The sequence below is a fragment of the Gekko japonicus genome, unplaced genomic scaffold, assembly GCF_001447785.1.
Source record: "Gekko japonicus isolate JY-2015 unplaced genomic scaffold, Gekko_japonicus_V1.1 scaffold1212, whole genome shotgun sequence".
Taxonomy (NCBI): domain Eukaryota; kingdom Metazoa; phylum Chordata; class Lepidosauria; order Squamata; family Gekkonidae; genus Gekko; species Gekko japonicus.
Window position 1 is genome coordinate 545301 of NW_015169209.1, and position 16387 is coordinate 561687.

General features: G+C 46.3%; 1 protein-coding gene across 1 annotated transcript in view; it reads left to right on the forward strand.

Moving 5' to 3' along the window:
* PTPN13 (protein tyrosine phosphatase, non-receptor type 13) overlaps positions 1–16387 on the forward strand; it is a gene marked incomplete at its 3' end in the record, with an annotated part of 206803 nt that overhangs the window by 178775 nt on the left and 11641 nt on the right. Inside the window, exons 25-31 of the mRNA XM_015416359.1 lie at positions 2329–2422; positions 4259–4344; positions 6290–6452; positions 8842–9056; positions 10648–10746; positions 12504–12868; positions 14447–14621. Coding sequence (XP_015271845.1) covers positions 2329–2422; positions 4259–4344; positions 6290–6452; positions 8842–9056; positions 10648–10746; positions 12504–12868; positions 14447–14621 — 1197 coding nt within the window. The remainder of the gene's footprint in view (positions 1–2328; positions 2423–4258; positions 4345–6289; positions 6453–8841; positions 9057–10647; positions 10747–12503; positions 12869–14446; positions 14622–16387) is intronic.

A 16387-nucleotide genomic window follows, 5' to 3' on the forward strand; every position in this document is an offset into this window, starting at 1 on the left:
CCCTCCCTTCCCCCCCCCCCCCCCAGTTCCCTCAGTTACCGTCCTGCCCTGCCTGCTATTGCAAGCAATATTTTAATTTCACTCCACAGCCAGCTAGGCGGTAGTGCAAGCGAAAGAGCTGGAGGAGGAAATGGATGAGGACAGCCACGTCTGTTTCGGCTCCTAGATCCTTAGCGTTTAAAGTGAAATGTGGCATTTCTAGGTTGCAACCAAGCAACCGCAAGTCCTCTTTTTTCTTTTTTGCATGTGTTTTAAATTATAGGAAAATACAGTCTGGCTTTATAAAATCACTTGTATTTCTGGGCTGTAGCTACTTGGCAACGTTGCTTTAACGACAAATTCCAAATGTGGATATCTGACGTGGTGCCCTTTGCGTTTATTGCTCTTTGTGGGGGTGTCAGAAACTGCTCAAAAGGCAATCTTTGGTTCGCAGTCCAAAGAATGTGCTCCATTTCACCGTTGTTGGAGAGCCATTTCATTGGGCAGTGCAAATGCCAGTGATGTAGAGTGCCATCAGGTTGCGGCCGATTAAGGTGACCCCTCATGGGGTTGTCAAGGCAAGAGACAAGCAGAGGTGTGGTTTGCCATTGCCCGCCTCTGCATAGCCATCCTGGATGTCCTTGCTGGTCTCCCATCCAAACATTAACCAGGGCCAACCCTGCTTAGCTTCTGAAATCTGACAAGGTGTGTTGATAGCTAGAAAAGATGGTTAACCAAAAACACTACTTTCTTTAGAGTTTCATTCTTCTTAAAATGAACGTGAGATTTTAGAAAATGCATTGAATATTTCTTGGTGACACATGCTAATCATAGAGTTGGATGGTACCTCCAGGGTAATCTAGTCCAACCCCCTGCACAAGGCAGGAAATTCACAAATAACTCCCCCTCCACACCAGTATTGACCGCTGTTCCACGCCCAGATGACAAAAAACCTCCAGGATCCCTGGCCAAACTGTCCTGGAGGGAAAAAAACTTCCTGACCCCAAAGTGGCGACCGTCATTTCCCTGGGCGTGTAAGAAAGGGCCACAAGAACTAAGCACTGAGGCAACCCTTCCTGCCTTCCCTCTCATGATCTGCCTAAGTTCACCGAATCCGCATTGCTGTCAGATGGCCATTTAGCCTCAGTTTGAAAACCTCCAAAGAAGGAGAGCCCACCACCTCCCAAGGAAGCCTGTTCCACTGAAGAACTGCTCTGTCAGGAGGTTTTTCCTAATGTTTAGCTGAAAACTCTTCTGATTTAATTTCAGCCTGTTGGTTCTGGTCCTTCTGGGGCAACAGAAAATAACTCCCTACCATCCTCTATATGACAACCCTTCAAGTACTTGAAGATGGTTATATCCTTTCCTCATAGGACTTGGTCTCCAGACCCCTCACTATCTTTGTTGCTCTCGTCTGGACACGTTCTAGCTTGTCTATATCTTTATTAAATTGTGGTACCCAAAACTGAACACAATACTCTGTGTCTAACCAGAGCAGAGTAAAGTGGTACCATTACTTCTTGTTGATACAGCCCAAAATCGCATTTGCCTTTTTAGCTACCACATCACACTTGAAGTAGAAAGCAAACCAAGGAATCAATATTTTGTTGACCAACAACAGCAGTACCAAAACTACTCGCAGTGTCCACAGTTCAAGAAGATGGGGGGCAGTGTCTTTAAGGTGGCACTGGGCTACTGCTTTATGGGCACACAGCCTTCCGCTGGCCCCCTTGTAGTCTTGGCGTGGATCTCCTGTCCACTAGCCCCTTCATGCCAGAACTGGCCACGTTTTTCCTGGCAGCAGTTCTTCAGCAGTGCAGGAAGACATCCAAGAATTGAACTACCCCCCCAATCACTGAGTGGGGGGGTTGGCCTGTTTAATTTTTTGCCTGTTGCACAGCTGTTCACATGCAACAGACCCTTGCCAGGAAAATAAAATGGCAGTGTCTCTGGGACTTCAAATGTTAAAAGAAACCGGCATCTAGCTACGAGAAAAGGATGCATCGTAATTTCCTTCCCCCTGTATCTCTTTTCTCTATGGCTAAAGGCACATGATAGCACTCAGAAGCATTTTTCATAGCACTGTCCTCACAACTGGAATTGCAGGTTTGCACCCTTCTGAGAAGTCCCGGGCCTTACCTCTGCATTGGCTCCTGTTTGCATGGGGGCTCTGGAATGCAGCTTTCGAAACGTATGGGGTGGTTTTGCTTGTGGCTTCTGCTTTCACTCGCTGATGGCCTGCTTTGAATAGGGGGGGGGGGGGTTGTCCATAAAGGTTGGTTAGTATTCTGGCTTTAGACATCTGGCTTCTTTTCTTACATATGCGTTCTGAATTCATTTGATCCACAGGGGGGTGTCAACACCAACGTGAGACACGGAGGCCTGTATGTGAAGGCTGTTATTCCTAAGGGAGCGGCAGAAGCCGATGGGAGGATTCAAAAAGGCACGTCATCATCTTCTCCTTCTTCTCTTCATAGGACAGTTTTTGTGGAATTTTGTACAATACCGATTTTTTGTATACTTAGGGTCAAATCTGTGTGTGACATGGGAAATTCCTGAGCAGGACTGCTCCGTTTTTTTTTTAATTTTTCAAGCTTCAAAGCCAGCTGGGTTGGCCAGTCTTAGAATCATAGAGTTGGAAGGGGCCATAAAGGCCATTTAGTCCAACCCCGCTGAAGCTGCAGTGGGGGACAGGGGTGCAGAACTTTTCCAGCAGCGCTTTTTTCCTAAATCCCTCCTCCCTTTTGAAGCTACCATTTGCCCACATACCTTGTATGCGTCCTTTACCAGGGCAAATAGCTTCAGCTGTAGTAAGGGTGTGTGTGTTGTAGAACAAGAAAATGGTGTAGGTCAAAAGGATCAGACACCCCTGTTCCCCTCAATGCTGCTTCCCCAAATCAGTTTGCATATACTTATTCCTTGTGCCTGCTTTGACATTTGAAAAATAGCATAAATTCTGAACATGGGGTCTCTCGCATCATGTCTGGTTTGTCTCTTGGATGAATATTGAAGATGGTAAAAATACAAATATTCTTTGTTATAGTATAATTTGTGGTATAAAATCATTTTGTAAAATGGATTTGGTAGGAGAATTTGTTGTTTAATAATCGTAAAAACAAAAACAAAAAACGTAAAAACCAACAATAAAACTTTCTGTTCTATCAAGTCACAACCAACTCACGACAGCCCCAAGAACGTGGGTTTTCAAGGCAAGAGATAAGAAGAGGTGGTTTGCCACTGCCATCCTCTTCTCTATGAAGAAAAAATAGGTTAGGGCTCTTTAGCTTGGAGAAGTGATGATTGAGGGGTGACATGATTGAGGTTTACAAAATTATGCATGGGTTAGAGAAGGTAGAGAAAGTAGTACTTTTCTCCCTTTCTCACAATACAAGAACTCATGGGCACTCCATGAAATTGATGAGCGGTAGGTTTAGAACAGATGAAAAAGAAGTCCTTCTTCACCCAAAGAGTAATTAACACATGGAATCCACTGCCACAAGAAGTGGTGGCAACTGCAAGCATAGACAGCTTGAAGAGGGGATTGGATAAACACAAGGTATAGATGGAACACTCTATTTGGGGCAAGTGATGCTCTGTATTCTTGGTGCTTGGGGGGGCACCAGGGGGGCTTCTGGAGTTCTAGCCCCACTGCTGGACCTCCTGATGGCACCTGGTATTTTTGGCCACTGAGTGATATGGAGTGTTGGACTGGATGGGCCATTGGCCTGATCCAACATGGCTTCTCTTATGTTCTTATGTATAGCAACCCCAATCTTCCTTGGTGGTCTCCCATCCAAGTACTGTGGCAGACCTTGCTTAGCTCCCAAGTCCTGATGAAATCAGGATAGTCAGGGCTATTCAGGCTGCTGAAAATATAAACCTGTTAATAAAAGGTACATTCAACAAATATTATTAGGCATCTTCACAAAGGACAGGTCTATTGACACCTCTTAATCATTATAGTTATGGGGAAACTCTATGTTCAGAAGCAGTATATCTTAATATCAGATACTGGCAGCAAATGGCTATAACCATCAAGCCCAGGAGCATTTGGCTGGTCATAGTTGGTACCCTTGATCTGATCCAGTGTAATTTGTGTGTGTGTTATCTCATTCCACTTGAAAGTTTCTTTCTCCACTAGCTGTACTGAATTGAATGGCCGCTTAATGGAGCTAGCCCAGGAGAAATTTCCAGTGGGTCAAGCCATCATCTGTGGATAGCTGTTCCATGTAATCGATGCTCCCCCTTTCCTTCCTAATTGTCCATTGTTGGGCTTTAGGTGACCGAGTTCTGTCTGTCAATGGTGTTTCTTTGGAAGGAGCTACCCATAAACAAGCTGTGGAAATCCTGAGGAATACTGGACAGGTAGGAGGCAACAGATGCTCCTTCTCTCTTTGCAGCCACTTTGTGTCCCATTTTTGTCAAAGAAACTCCAGTTCCCATCATTCACCAGCCTCAGCAGTGGCAGCAGAGCCTTGCTCATTCTGGCAGCAGCTGCTCTCCCCTATTAGGCAAAGGCAACCGCTGCCAGAGTAAGCAAGACACTCTCCCTTGTCTTCATTCACGACGGCATATGTGTCTTTAAAGGAAGACACGTGTTGAACAAAAGCGGGAGCAAGTATGCTCCCCTACCCCCTCACGATCAAGTGCTCTGATGCCACTTCCCATTCCGCATATTCACCCCGTGTGCACACAGCACCCTATGTGTATACAGCTTGCATGTCTTCATGCAGATCAAGCGTACAGAGTACAGGCTGAAGGAATGTAGGTGCTGTGCTCACGTTGGGAGGAATGCTTATAGGCAAAGGGAAATGTGTTTGGTCCCAGGTACCCACAGTGTCCTGTCTTCTAAACAGAACAGCTGCTGTTGCTAGGGATGAGGACAGGGGAGTGTGTGACACTACTTCCTCCAAAATTGTGTGACAAGCCATTCCTACACACTCCTTTTGAGCAGCTGTTAATAGGATAGGAGTGTCAAACATGCAGCCCAGGGGCAGGAGCCAGAGCCCTCGGAGGGCTGCAATCCAGCCTGCAAGGCCCTGGCTGTTTCCTGCTTCCTTTTCCAGTTCTGATGCTACATCACAGCTTATTTTACCAGAGTCTCTCAATTGCACAGGAGAGATAGATAGGCAAGCCTCTCCTGTGCGATTGAGAGACTCTGGTAAAGCACTGGCTGAGGCTCCTCTCCCTCCTCCTCCTCCTCCTCCCGGGGGGAGGGAAGAAACCAGCCAGAGCTCAATTCCTGGCCAGGCTGCCTCAATCATATACAGAGGACAAAGGGAAGCCTTTCTTTCCTTCCACTGGTTGAGGCTTCTCCCTGAAGGGAGGCAGGGAGGGAGAGGATCTACTCTCTGTAAATGATGCTAAGCTGTGGCAATCATTTTGTGGCTGGCTCTGCCACCTTCAGCAGACATTTTGTGGCAGACATTTTGTGGCTGCATCCATCATGCCATGTCAGAATCGAAATGTCCCCTGAGAGCCAGTATGGTGTAGTGGTTAAGAGTGGGGGACTCTAATCTGGAGAACCGGGTCTGATTCCCCACTTCTCCACATGCAGCCAGCTGGGTGACCTTGGGTCAGTCACAGTTCTCCCGGAGCTGTTTTCTGAAGAACAGTTCTCAAAAGAGCTCTCTCAGCCCCACCTACCTCACAGGGTGTCTGTTGTGGGGGGAGGAAGGGGAGGAGATTGAAAGCTGCTCTGAGACTCTGAGTGAAGGGCGGGGTATAAATCCAACTCTTCTTCAGGCTCAAAAAGGTTGGGGCCCTGTCCTGAGAAGAGCTCAGGCTTGATCTAAAACCCACTGATTTGTCATTTTTGGCAGTCCATGGTGTGCATAAAACTCTCCTCCAACACCGCATTACAAATGAAATCACCTACTAGCTAATCTTTTTACTTGGAGATGCCATTTCAGGGCCTGAACCTGGGACTTTCTGTATGCCTAGGGTTGCCAAATGGGCCCGGGGGGCGGGGAATCCCCCGCTTCAGAGGCCCAATTTCCGCCGCGGCGGAATTGGGCCCCGGGGGGAACCCTTCCTGGGAAGAGCTCAGGCTTGATCTAAAACCCACTGATTTGTCATTTTTGGCAGTCCATGGTGTGCATAAAACTCTCCTCCAACACCACATTTCAAATGAAATCACCTACTAACTAATCTTTTTACTTTGAGATGCCATTCCAGGGCCTGAACCTGGGACTTCCTGTATGCCAAAAAAATGCTCTGCCACCGAGCAGCAACCCTTTTATTTTTGCAGCAAGGTGGTTGTACTCTCCCCAGAATTCTAGTTCTGACTAATGTATGTTTGTTTCTTCAGGAGGTCCACCTTGTATTGGAAAAAGGGCAGCTTCCAGCTGCCAAAGCCCATGCTCCGGTGACTTCACAGGGCACACCTCCAGTCCAGTCCAGTCAAGGTGTCACTCCGGAGAGACCTATAAAGAAGATTTTAGGTGCCAGAGACTATAACTTTGTCACTGATGGTAAGTTCCCGGTTGAATTGCCAGATGAGCTTGAACCTCCAAGGATGTCAAAGAATGCTCATCTTTTATGTCTAGAATGCCAAGCGCTTTAGGTTGGTAAAGTTCTACATCAAACCTCTTGAACAGAATAGAAACCCTCTGCCTGTCTGCCACATTTCTATCCCGCCCTTCCTCTAAGAAAGTCAGGGTAGCAGACATTGTTGTTTCTTCCTCTGTATTAATCCTTACAACAACCCCGTGAGGTGGGTTAGGCTAAGAGAGAGTGGCTGGCATACAGGTCTGTAGCCAGGGTTTTTTTTAAGTCAGGGGGCATTTAAATTTCTTAGGGGGCACTGGCTAACCAATTTAATCCGGGGGAGAAGGCCGTGACGCCCTGGGCTAGATGGGAGGTCAGGGGGCCTAGCCCCAAGATGCCCCACTGTCGCTATGGGCCTGCTGGCATAATGTCACGTTGCAGTCCTAGGCCAGCACTCTAACCACCGTGCCATACTGGCTGTCCTTCTCTGCATTTCTTAATACCTGGTTCTCTTGCCCAACTTTGTTCTGTTTTTTTTCATCACTTCTTGTTCACCTTTCTCCCTGCTCCCTAAATCAGCCATTTTTAAGGTCCCAATTTTGAAGTAATTGTGGAACCAGCCTCTTTTTTGTGAAAATGAAAAGAACTTTTTTACCCGTACATAGAGGTGGACTGGGAGAGGAGCCAGCTCTGGCTCTACCCCCCACCCCACCCAGGAGGGCAAGAGGAAGAGGCGGCCTGCCTGCCTAGCAAACCACCTCTTTCTAAGCCCTGTGCAGGCCTCAGGTGTACTGGGTGTGCCTCTGGGCCTCAGGTGGGCCAGGAACACTTTCCTGGGCTGTAGGGTTGCCATCCAGCCAATGGGGGCTGGGTTTCCCCGCCTTTGTGACCCTCAATTTGCTGCTGGCCAGTGGGGGGAGCCCTGCCCCTGAGCAACCCCATCCACGCCGACGTGCCTGGTGCAGTGACGTCACCTGGAGGTAATGTCATTGTGCAGGGCACATTGCGAGGGGGGACGCTCTAGCATTTGAGGAAAAACGCTGTGGTTACCATAGAGTACCAGAAGAAGGAGAGAACCCTCCCACCAGAACACGGGTAAAGACCTGGCAGCCCTACTGGGCTGTGGACTGCCTCCCTCAGGCCAGGCGGGCCAAGTGCCACTTCCCCCAGGCTGCACAGCCATTGTGCTGCCTCTGCTGGGCCGTGCAGGCCTTGGGTGGACTGGGCTTCACCACTCCCACTCAGGCCCTTTCCACCACTGGGCTGGCGGTCATCGGCCACCAGGAGGAGTCCCGGTGGCTATAATGGCCAATCCTCCCCTGCTTGCATGTTTAAGCGTATATGTTTTACTTAATTTTTACACATTTCCTTTGTGTCAGTGCAGGATAAAGGAAATGCAACCATGTAAATTAGGCTTTTGTGCATGTGTATGGTGTGTGTATATAAAGCCAAAAGATACACACATCCTTCTCCGATTCAGTGATGGTTAGCACATGTGGTGTGTTCCATTTTTAGATGGCTGTAAAACTTTTCTTCCATATTCTAATTTGGAGCTGGTATGGTGGTGAGCTATGATCCAGGAAGTCCCCAGTTCAAATTTTGCCTCTTCCACAGATCTATTAGGTAGCCTTAGGCAACTCACTCTGTCTCACCTTCATGGCTCCCCCCAAATCTGCAATATGGGGATGATAATACTGGCCTTCCTTACTAGTCTGCTGTAAGGGGGCAGATGGACGTAGGCCGGGAGCTCACTCCGGCCGCGGTGGGGCTCGAACAGCCGAAGCTGTTCGGCCAGATGTTAATGCAGGCTGCATTTACTGCCTGCGCCACCGCTCCCTACTTTTTTTTTTTTTTTTAACCAGTGGAAAAGGTGGTTAGGCTCCAACCCCAAATATGTGACATGGTTTGAACACTGAAAACCTTGAGTATTATCTGAAGCTGGCTGAACTTTTGAATATTTTGGGTTGGATCCTATGGAAAGAGAACTTTTTGGAATATTTCATTGTGTATCAGAAGATTCATATTTGGAATTATTGTGCTTTATTGTGCAGTGATTATATTCATGTACTGTACACACCGTATCAGTCCAATATAGTAACATTGTTAACAGAACTGAGCCGCGGGGCCGAACACATTATTTGTCATGATAGGGCAACTTCCACATCCCCCTGCCTAAGGTTTCTTTTCTGGAATGCTGGCTGCTATTCTCAGGCAGACCACCTCCTGAATATCCTATTTTGAGTCTTCAGCAGTAATCAGAAATTCTTGACCTGTTGTGGAATTAATGAATTATTAACCATTTTGATTCCTTACCTTTAGATATGTAATACCTTGGTTGATAATTCTCCAATTTTGGGGGTTTTGTTTTTGTAGACAACACCTTTGAGGTGAAGCTAATGAAAAATAGTTCCGGCCTGGGCTTCAGTTTTTGCCGTGAAGACAGTGTTTCTCCAGAACAGCCAGGCTCCAGCATAGTCAGGGTCAAAAAACTCTTCCCCGGGCAACCCGCAGCAGAAAGCGGGCAGATTGAAGTCGGGGACGTCATCCTGAAAGTGAATGGTGCTTCATTGAAAGGACTGTCCCAACAGGTTAGTGAGCCTCTGCATGGCCAACTCCGCTGTGAAGTGTGGTGAGGCGGTGGCCTCAGGTGATGATTTGGAAGAAGGGGGCAACAGCCACCGCCGTCACTTCCACCCACCCACCCCACCTAGGAGCTAAAGCAGTTGATGTTCCATCCATCTAAGAAGAAGAAGAGTTGGTTTTTATACCCCGCTTTTCTGTATCTTAACGAGTCTCAAAGTGGCTTACAATCTCCTCCCCTTCCTCTTCCCATAACAGGCACCTTGTCAGGTAGGTGGGCCTGAGAGTCCTCTGAGAGGACTGTGATTGGCCCAAGGTCACCCAGCAGGCTTCACATGGAGGAGGCTGCTCTCCAGATGAGAGTCCGCCACTCTTAACCACTACACCACACTGGCTCCAAGCATACATAAATAATACAGTAGGGTGGGTACATTGCACGTGTTTAATAGGGCTATCTTTCGGCTAAGCTCCTGCAGAGTGCAGGGGGTTGGACTAGATGACCTGCAAGGTCCCTTCCAACTCTAACATTCTATGATTTCTATTATTCTAGGATAATAGAGCTTCTGGAGCTCTTGTGAAATTGGAAGGCCCTGTTGGGCACACACAGCTTGCACGACTGTATTTAGACACGCTTGGAGGAACAGAACGAATGAAACATTACATAGTCCGGGCAGCATTGGTACTGTAAATTGCAGATGGTGGGGTTTTTTACACATGTGGTAGCAATATCCTTGTTCAGGCAAATTTGGGGAAAATGTTCATGAAAGCTTGGAATTTGGATATGAAATGATGATGCCCCTAAAGTTTTCCTGTTAAATTATGTTACAAGGTGCCCTAAGAGATTGCAGGTAGTTCTTTTATATTTGATTTCTGCAGCCAGGATTGTTCTAACCCAATGTTAGAATCAGAACAATGCTTCAAAGATCCAAGAATAGACAGAGAAAATTAAGGACATGAATGTTAATTTAAAGCTGACTTATCCACAAAGAGGAAGGTGTTTTCTTCAACTAGAATTGTTATGGGTCCCAGTTTGGTGTAGTGGTTAAGTGTGCGGACTCTAATCTGGGAGAACCGGGTTTGATTCCCCACTCCTCCACTTGCACCTGCTGATGTGACCTTGGGTGAGTCACAAGCTCTGGCACAGCTGTCCTTGAAAAAGAGCAGTTTGTGTCAGAGTTCTCTCAGCCCCACCCACCTCACAGGGTGTCTGTTGTGGGGAGGGGAAGGGAAAGGAGTTTGTAAGCCGCTCTGAGACTCCAAGTGAAAGACAGGGTATAAATCCAATCTCTTCTTCATAACTGGATAACTCAGTAATGCATATAAATAGCTTATATTTTATGCTATCTTTTATTTTGCTGTATAAACATAAATTATGTAATTAAAAAAAATTAGAGACTCTGGCTCCTAGGTGAGGGCGTGGGGGGGGGGGGGGAGGGAGGGGGGGGGGGGGGGGGGGGGGGGGGGGGGGGGGGGGGAAGGCTGGGTCTTAGTAGCCTTGTGTAGAACCTCTTATTAAATCACCCCTGCAAGTCTGGCTTTGTTTATTTGAATTCATGCAAATAATGTCTGTGTTTTATTTTAAATCTCCCGTCCCTGCAGGAAGTCATCTCGGCTCTCAGGGGAACATCCCCCGAAGTGACCCTTCTCCTCTGCAGGCCTCTCCCTGGAATCCTGCCAGAAATTGACCCTTCTTTATTGGTAAGGCTTTTTAATGAAATGGTGCGTGTTTACGAAGGCTTGGGGAACAACATTTTTGTTTCCAAACTGTTGAAGTGTAGGGTTTTCTTATAGGATATCTCTTCTTTGAGATTTTAAAGTCTTTAAATTAAGGATTATTTTTTCCCTTTCAATCTGGATTCAAGCCCAGCAAATAGTTTTCATTTCCTGTGGTCTTCCTTAGCAATAAGAAACGCAGGCAACTGAATCTAGCAATGCTCCGATGAAATCAGCACCTGTGTGCCTTTTAAATCACGAGCTTCTGAAATATTGCGGGGATTTGAACTTTCTTATTTTTTTTTTAAAGCCATTTTGCTTCCGGCATGTTGCTGTGGTCAGCGGTGTGTTCCAGATTCTCAAACAGATGAGATGGGGGGAAATTATTAAAATAGAAAACTATGCTTTTTCATTATCTTCAAAAAAGAGATCTGTACTGAGATATTGGTAATACAAGCATGTATTGAATGGCAGTCAGTTAAAAGACGGATGATTAATCAACTACACAGGTCTAGGGATGTTACAGATTTCATCCTGAATGTGTTCAGCAGTTGAATTTACCATGTTCAAAGGTGTCATTCAGATATAAGCCAATCATGCCAGCCTGCTTGGTCTGTGCTATGCAGCTGCAAGCTGCATTTGCCTACTGAACTGGTTTGCATCAGGTCTTTGCAAAACCACACATGTCCAAAGATGCTGCCAACTTAGTCTAGTTGGCAGACGTTAGCATCTCTGGGCCTCCTCAGACAAACACCAAAGGGTAGGATTTTATTAAAGCACAGCATTTACTGATGACTGGTTTATATGATTTGTGACTGATCCAGTGCTTTGTTTAAACAGTTGCCTGCTGAGTGGAGCAGTTACACAGCAAAGATGGGAGTATAATAGAACCCGGTCAGGGTCTGTAGGAACTCATATGCACAAAAAGCCAATTGTGCCATAATGCATGGTTAGGAAGGAATACATTGAAGCAACTTGCTGAACAGCCACAAACGGGGTGACAGTCAAACAATCATTAGAAAATTGGAACAGCTCCCTGTTACTGGTGAACAGGACGTGAGCTGAACTAATAAGTGTTCAAGCATTCCTGTACAGATCTGGAATCTCTTGAGAGCAGATACCTTCTGTTTCCTATGTAAATGACTGCGGAAACCTTTGCGTACTTCATAGCACGAGCTGGCTGTGAGTTGTATATAGCAGTGAACGTTCAGTACACGTTAACTGCTTTAGTTAGGCTCAAAAGCAGAGCATGTTGGTATAGTGGGTAAAGTATTGGTCTAAGACTGGGGGAACCCAGGTTCATCGCCTCAATAAGCCACGAAACATACACGGTGAGGCCAGACCTCAGCCTAATCTGCATCATAGTGTTGTTTTGAAGATAAAATTAGGGAAAGGAGAACTATTTTAATTGCTCTGAGCCCCTTAGAGGAACAGTGGAATAAAAGCAGAATGTTAATATGCATGTGTTGACAAGTTGCAATTGGTTTACGGTGACCCCAGCAAGGGGTGTTTATGGCAAGTGAGACGCAGGGGTGATTTGCCATTGCCTTCTTCTGCAGAGTCTTCCTTGGTGGTCCCCCATCCATGTACCAACCCTGCTTAACTTGCAAGATCTGACACAATCAGGCAATACTATACCATTCCACATCCCCAAAATCGGAATAGATAGACATAAATACTTTGCATGCTAAAGTCACCATTGATATAATTTGTTTCTCTGTCTGTTGTCCCCTTTGTTACAGACACCAATCCATTCCCCACCACAGGTTTTCCCAGATACCAGTAAATGTAACTCCCAGTCCTTGAATGGAGAACAGGATGACAGTTCAGATGAAAATGAAGCCACTGAGCAGGGCAAGAAACGGATCAAGTCCCCTGCTAGGAGAGACAGCTACAGCGATAGCAGCGGGAGTGGAGGGGAAGAGCCTGCCGCAAGCACAGCCCAGATCGCAAGCACCAGGTGGACCTCTGCTCTGTACCAGACTCCAGGCAAATCCACAGCTCAAGCACATAGCTCTTACCAGACGCCCTGCAGTCAGGAGGAGGCTATTCGCACAATATATTACTCCCCTCACGAGTTGTCTAGGAAACTAGAACTCGAGGAAGGGTATGTTTCCTGTGCTTGGGTAGTATCGTCAGTCACCTGTGTTGGCATACTTTTTAGTTTTATTGTCCCATGGAAGAGAAAATGGAGCCTAATCCTTGCAGAATGCTACCTCTTGCAAGCCCCATATACCCAGGAACTCTTTTTGGAAGGCTGCAAATATCATTTGATTTCAGGAGCCCGTTTTACCGATTGACTTGAGATTTTTAGAATGTTCATGTTGGCTTACTTACGCCACGAAGGCTGCCAGGGGGGATTTATTAGCTCTTTTAACGGATTGTTTTGATTCATTTAATCTTGTTAATCTAATTAGCAAATATATTGTGTGACTTTGCCCAGATTACATACAACAGGGTGGGCATGTTTGTGGAGCCTCAGAGCATGGAGAAGTAAGGAGGGAAAGGGTTTGGCTCTCTATTACTTTGGAGGTAGACATTAGACTCACACATACTTTTTATGTGTGAATGGGGCAGATAAGTGGCTACATCTGTCAGGTCACGTGACGTCTAGGTTGGTCTGAGGAACAGCATTTTAAATTGCAGCGAGCCACCTTCATTTATTTGCTTCATATACATCTGTTCTGCCTTCATCCTAAAATCGGACTCAACAGGCTTACAAAAGAGTCAAAAACAACAATTTAAAAAAACTGTATTAAAATTAAAACAATCAATAACAGTCATAGATAAAAGCTGTCTAGCAATCACTGAGATATCCTCAAGTATGCTTAAATAGTTCAGACTCAAGCCAGATGTCTGCCAGAAGGCTTGTGTTAAGAGCTCTTGGCATTTTTTTTTTAAACCTGAGTTCTCAAGAGTGTGAAGGCCCAGTTCACATTGCAAGCAGGGCACAAGGAGGGATTCATGCTTTCCCCTCCATGCTGTTTCCCTGACCTGAAACAGTTCTCTAGGGTCGTTTCAGTTCAGGACAGCAGCATGGGGTGCAGGGTTAACCCCTGCATGCCTCGTACTCTGGTCCCTATTGGAGTGGTACCCCCAACCAGTGTTCCCTCTAAGCTGAGTTTGTGTGAGCTAGCTCACAGTTTTTTAGCCTCCGGCTCACACATTTTTGTCTTAGCTCAGGAAGGAGGGATCTAGAGCAAACTAATTTATGCAGTAGCCAAATTGCTCTCTCACAACTTTTAATGCCAATAGCTCACAAAGTAGAATTTTTGCTCACAAGACTCCACAGCTTAGAGGGAACATTGCCCCCAACACACCTGAGAAATGAGTTGGAAAATGACTGGGAGATCCAGAACCCCTAGCTGCCTGTCTGGTTTGGGCCCTCAGTCTTCTGGCACTTCTTATGGCACTTTCTGAAAACCAAGAGGGGAAGCATCTCCCTAACCATCTCCAGAAGGCTGCTCCATAATAAAGAGCACTGGAGAGGTCCAAACATGGGCAGGGCAATTTTTCATGCTTCCAGTTGGTAACAAATAGTGACTGAACGGGGCTACTGCAGAGGTTGACTTTGGGGGCCACTTTGAAACATAACAAAGAATACATCTCATGCTTCTGCTGCTTCAGTTGATAAATGCTGGACCTCAGGATACCATCTCACTTTGCTTTTCGCTGTCCCGTGTAGTAGCCCTCCATCTTCTCTCCTGCTGGATTTGCCGCTGATACCAAACTGCAGAACCGTCACACCCGGCTCAACGGACGAAAACTACGCTGCTTCCATCTCAGAGTTCACAGCTCCCCAAGGAGGGCTGGCATCGCTTCTCAACCAACTTGAAAAAAATGCTGACGAATACGAACCGGTAATTAGAATCATAGAATTGGAAGGGACCTCCAGGGTCATCTAGTCTAACCCCCCCATGCAGTGCAGGAAGTTTTTTTCAGTTCCTTCTGAATCGCAGTGTTGTATTTGGTTTTCTTCAGCTGTGCACATTCACAAAAGACCAAGGCTTACAAGGATGCTCTCAGTTGGCTTTTGGGACTGTGTGCTATATGCTAGAGCAGCTTTTAATGTGAACAGTTACGGTTTAGGAAGACTCAGATTCAAGTCTGTTCTCTGAAGCTGACTGAATGTGGAGCATACTGTCTTTTTCAAGGGTGTTTTGCTCTTGACACCTGCCTCGCAGAAAATGTTTTTATTTTCTGAAACAGTAAACAGAAAATCAAAATACTTTAGATCTTTTCTAGGGAATAAATTATTCTTTGGCAGTATTCAATGATGACCAGACACCATAGTGCATGTTTTGCACGGCGGAGCTTCCAAGGTTAGGATTCCAGTATTTGGATTCTTGGGATCTCCAGTTACAAGGATTTCAGGTAGCAGGAAACACCTTTCTTTTCCTATGGCCCTGCAGAGACACCATCAGTCAGAGGAAACACTGCAGCACAAGATGGACCAGTTAAATAGAAGGCAGTGTCATTTGTATATTTATGTATTTCTGCAATTTATAGTCTGTCTTTCTCACTGAGACTCAAGGCAGATTTACACAATGTAGCTGAAGGCAGTAAGGGTGAGAAGTGTAGGTGAAGGCAGTAAGGGTGAGAGATTGAATAAACTGTGTACTAGGACTGGAACTGTAGAACTATGAAACTAACATAAGGATTAAGCATGATGTGTTAAGGAAGCAGTCAATGTTATTACATAAGTGGAAACACAATGCACTGCGAAGAAGAAGAGTTGGATTTACACTCCACCCTTCATTCAGGGTCTCAGAGCAATTTACAGTCTCCTTCCCCTCCTCTCCCCACAATAGACACCCCACCAAACTGAACAAGATAATGCATACAGCAAACAGATAACACATACCATACAACAGAAGTTAAGTCCACAGACCTTGACCCTGTTCCCTTCCTTGAAACGTCTCCTGAACTGTTCCCTTGTGATATAGCCCTCCTGTTGTTCTTAACCCCTACACCAAACTGAACAAGATAATGCACCCAGCAAACAGATACCACTTACCATACAACAGAAGTTAAGTCCACAGACCTTGACCCTGTTCCCTTCCTTGAAACGTCTCCTGAACTGTTCCCTTGTGATATAGCCCTATTGCCTTTATAAAAATGACCACCTGAACATTTCTGTTTTACATAATTTGCAGAGTGCCAGAGGTGTGTGCTTGCTCCTATTGTTCATGTGTTTGCTTATGAGGGACACTAGGGGTGTGCAGGTATTTTTTTTTTAAAAAAATTCCAGTTCGGGTCTATCAAACTGGGGGGAAAACTGGGTTCCCTGAAAAATCCTGGATCCCAGTACCAGTGCAGTATTTGGATCAGGGATTTTTTGGCAATCCAGAATTTTCGGGTGTCCAATAGACCCAAGAAGATTGCACACCAGAAGCTGTGCCAGCGAGGAGGAGTCTGCTCCCCACAGTCACAGCTGATCCTGGGCTGGCTTCTCCTGCAGCCTGGTTTAAACCGCACTGCCAGAGAAGCAAGCCCCAAGCCAAAATGCTGTGGAGACCTCAGCTCCCCACCAACCCAGCTGATCCTGGGCTGTCTTCAAGAGACGCTGTCTTCAAGAGAAGCCGTCCTCAAGCTGAGCCAGCAGGGAGCTCTCAGCTCCCCCCCC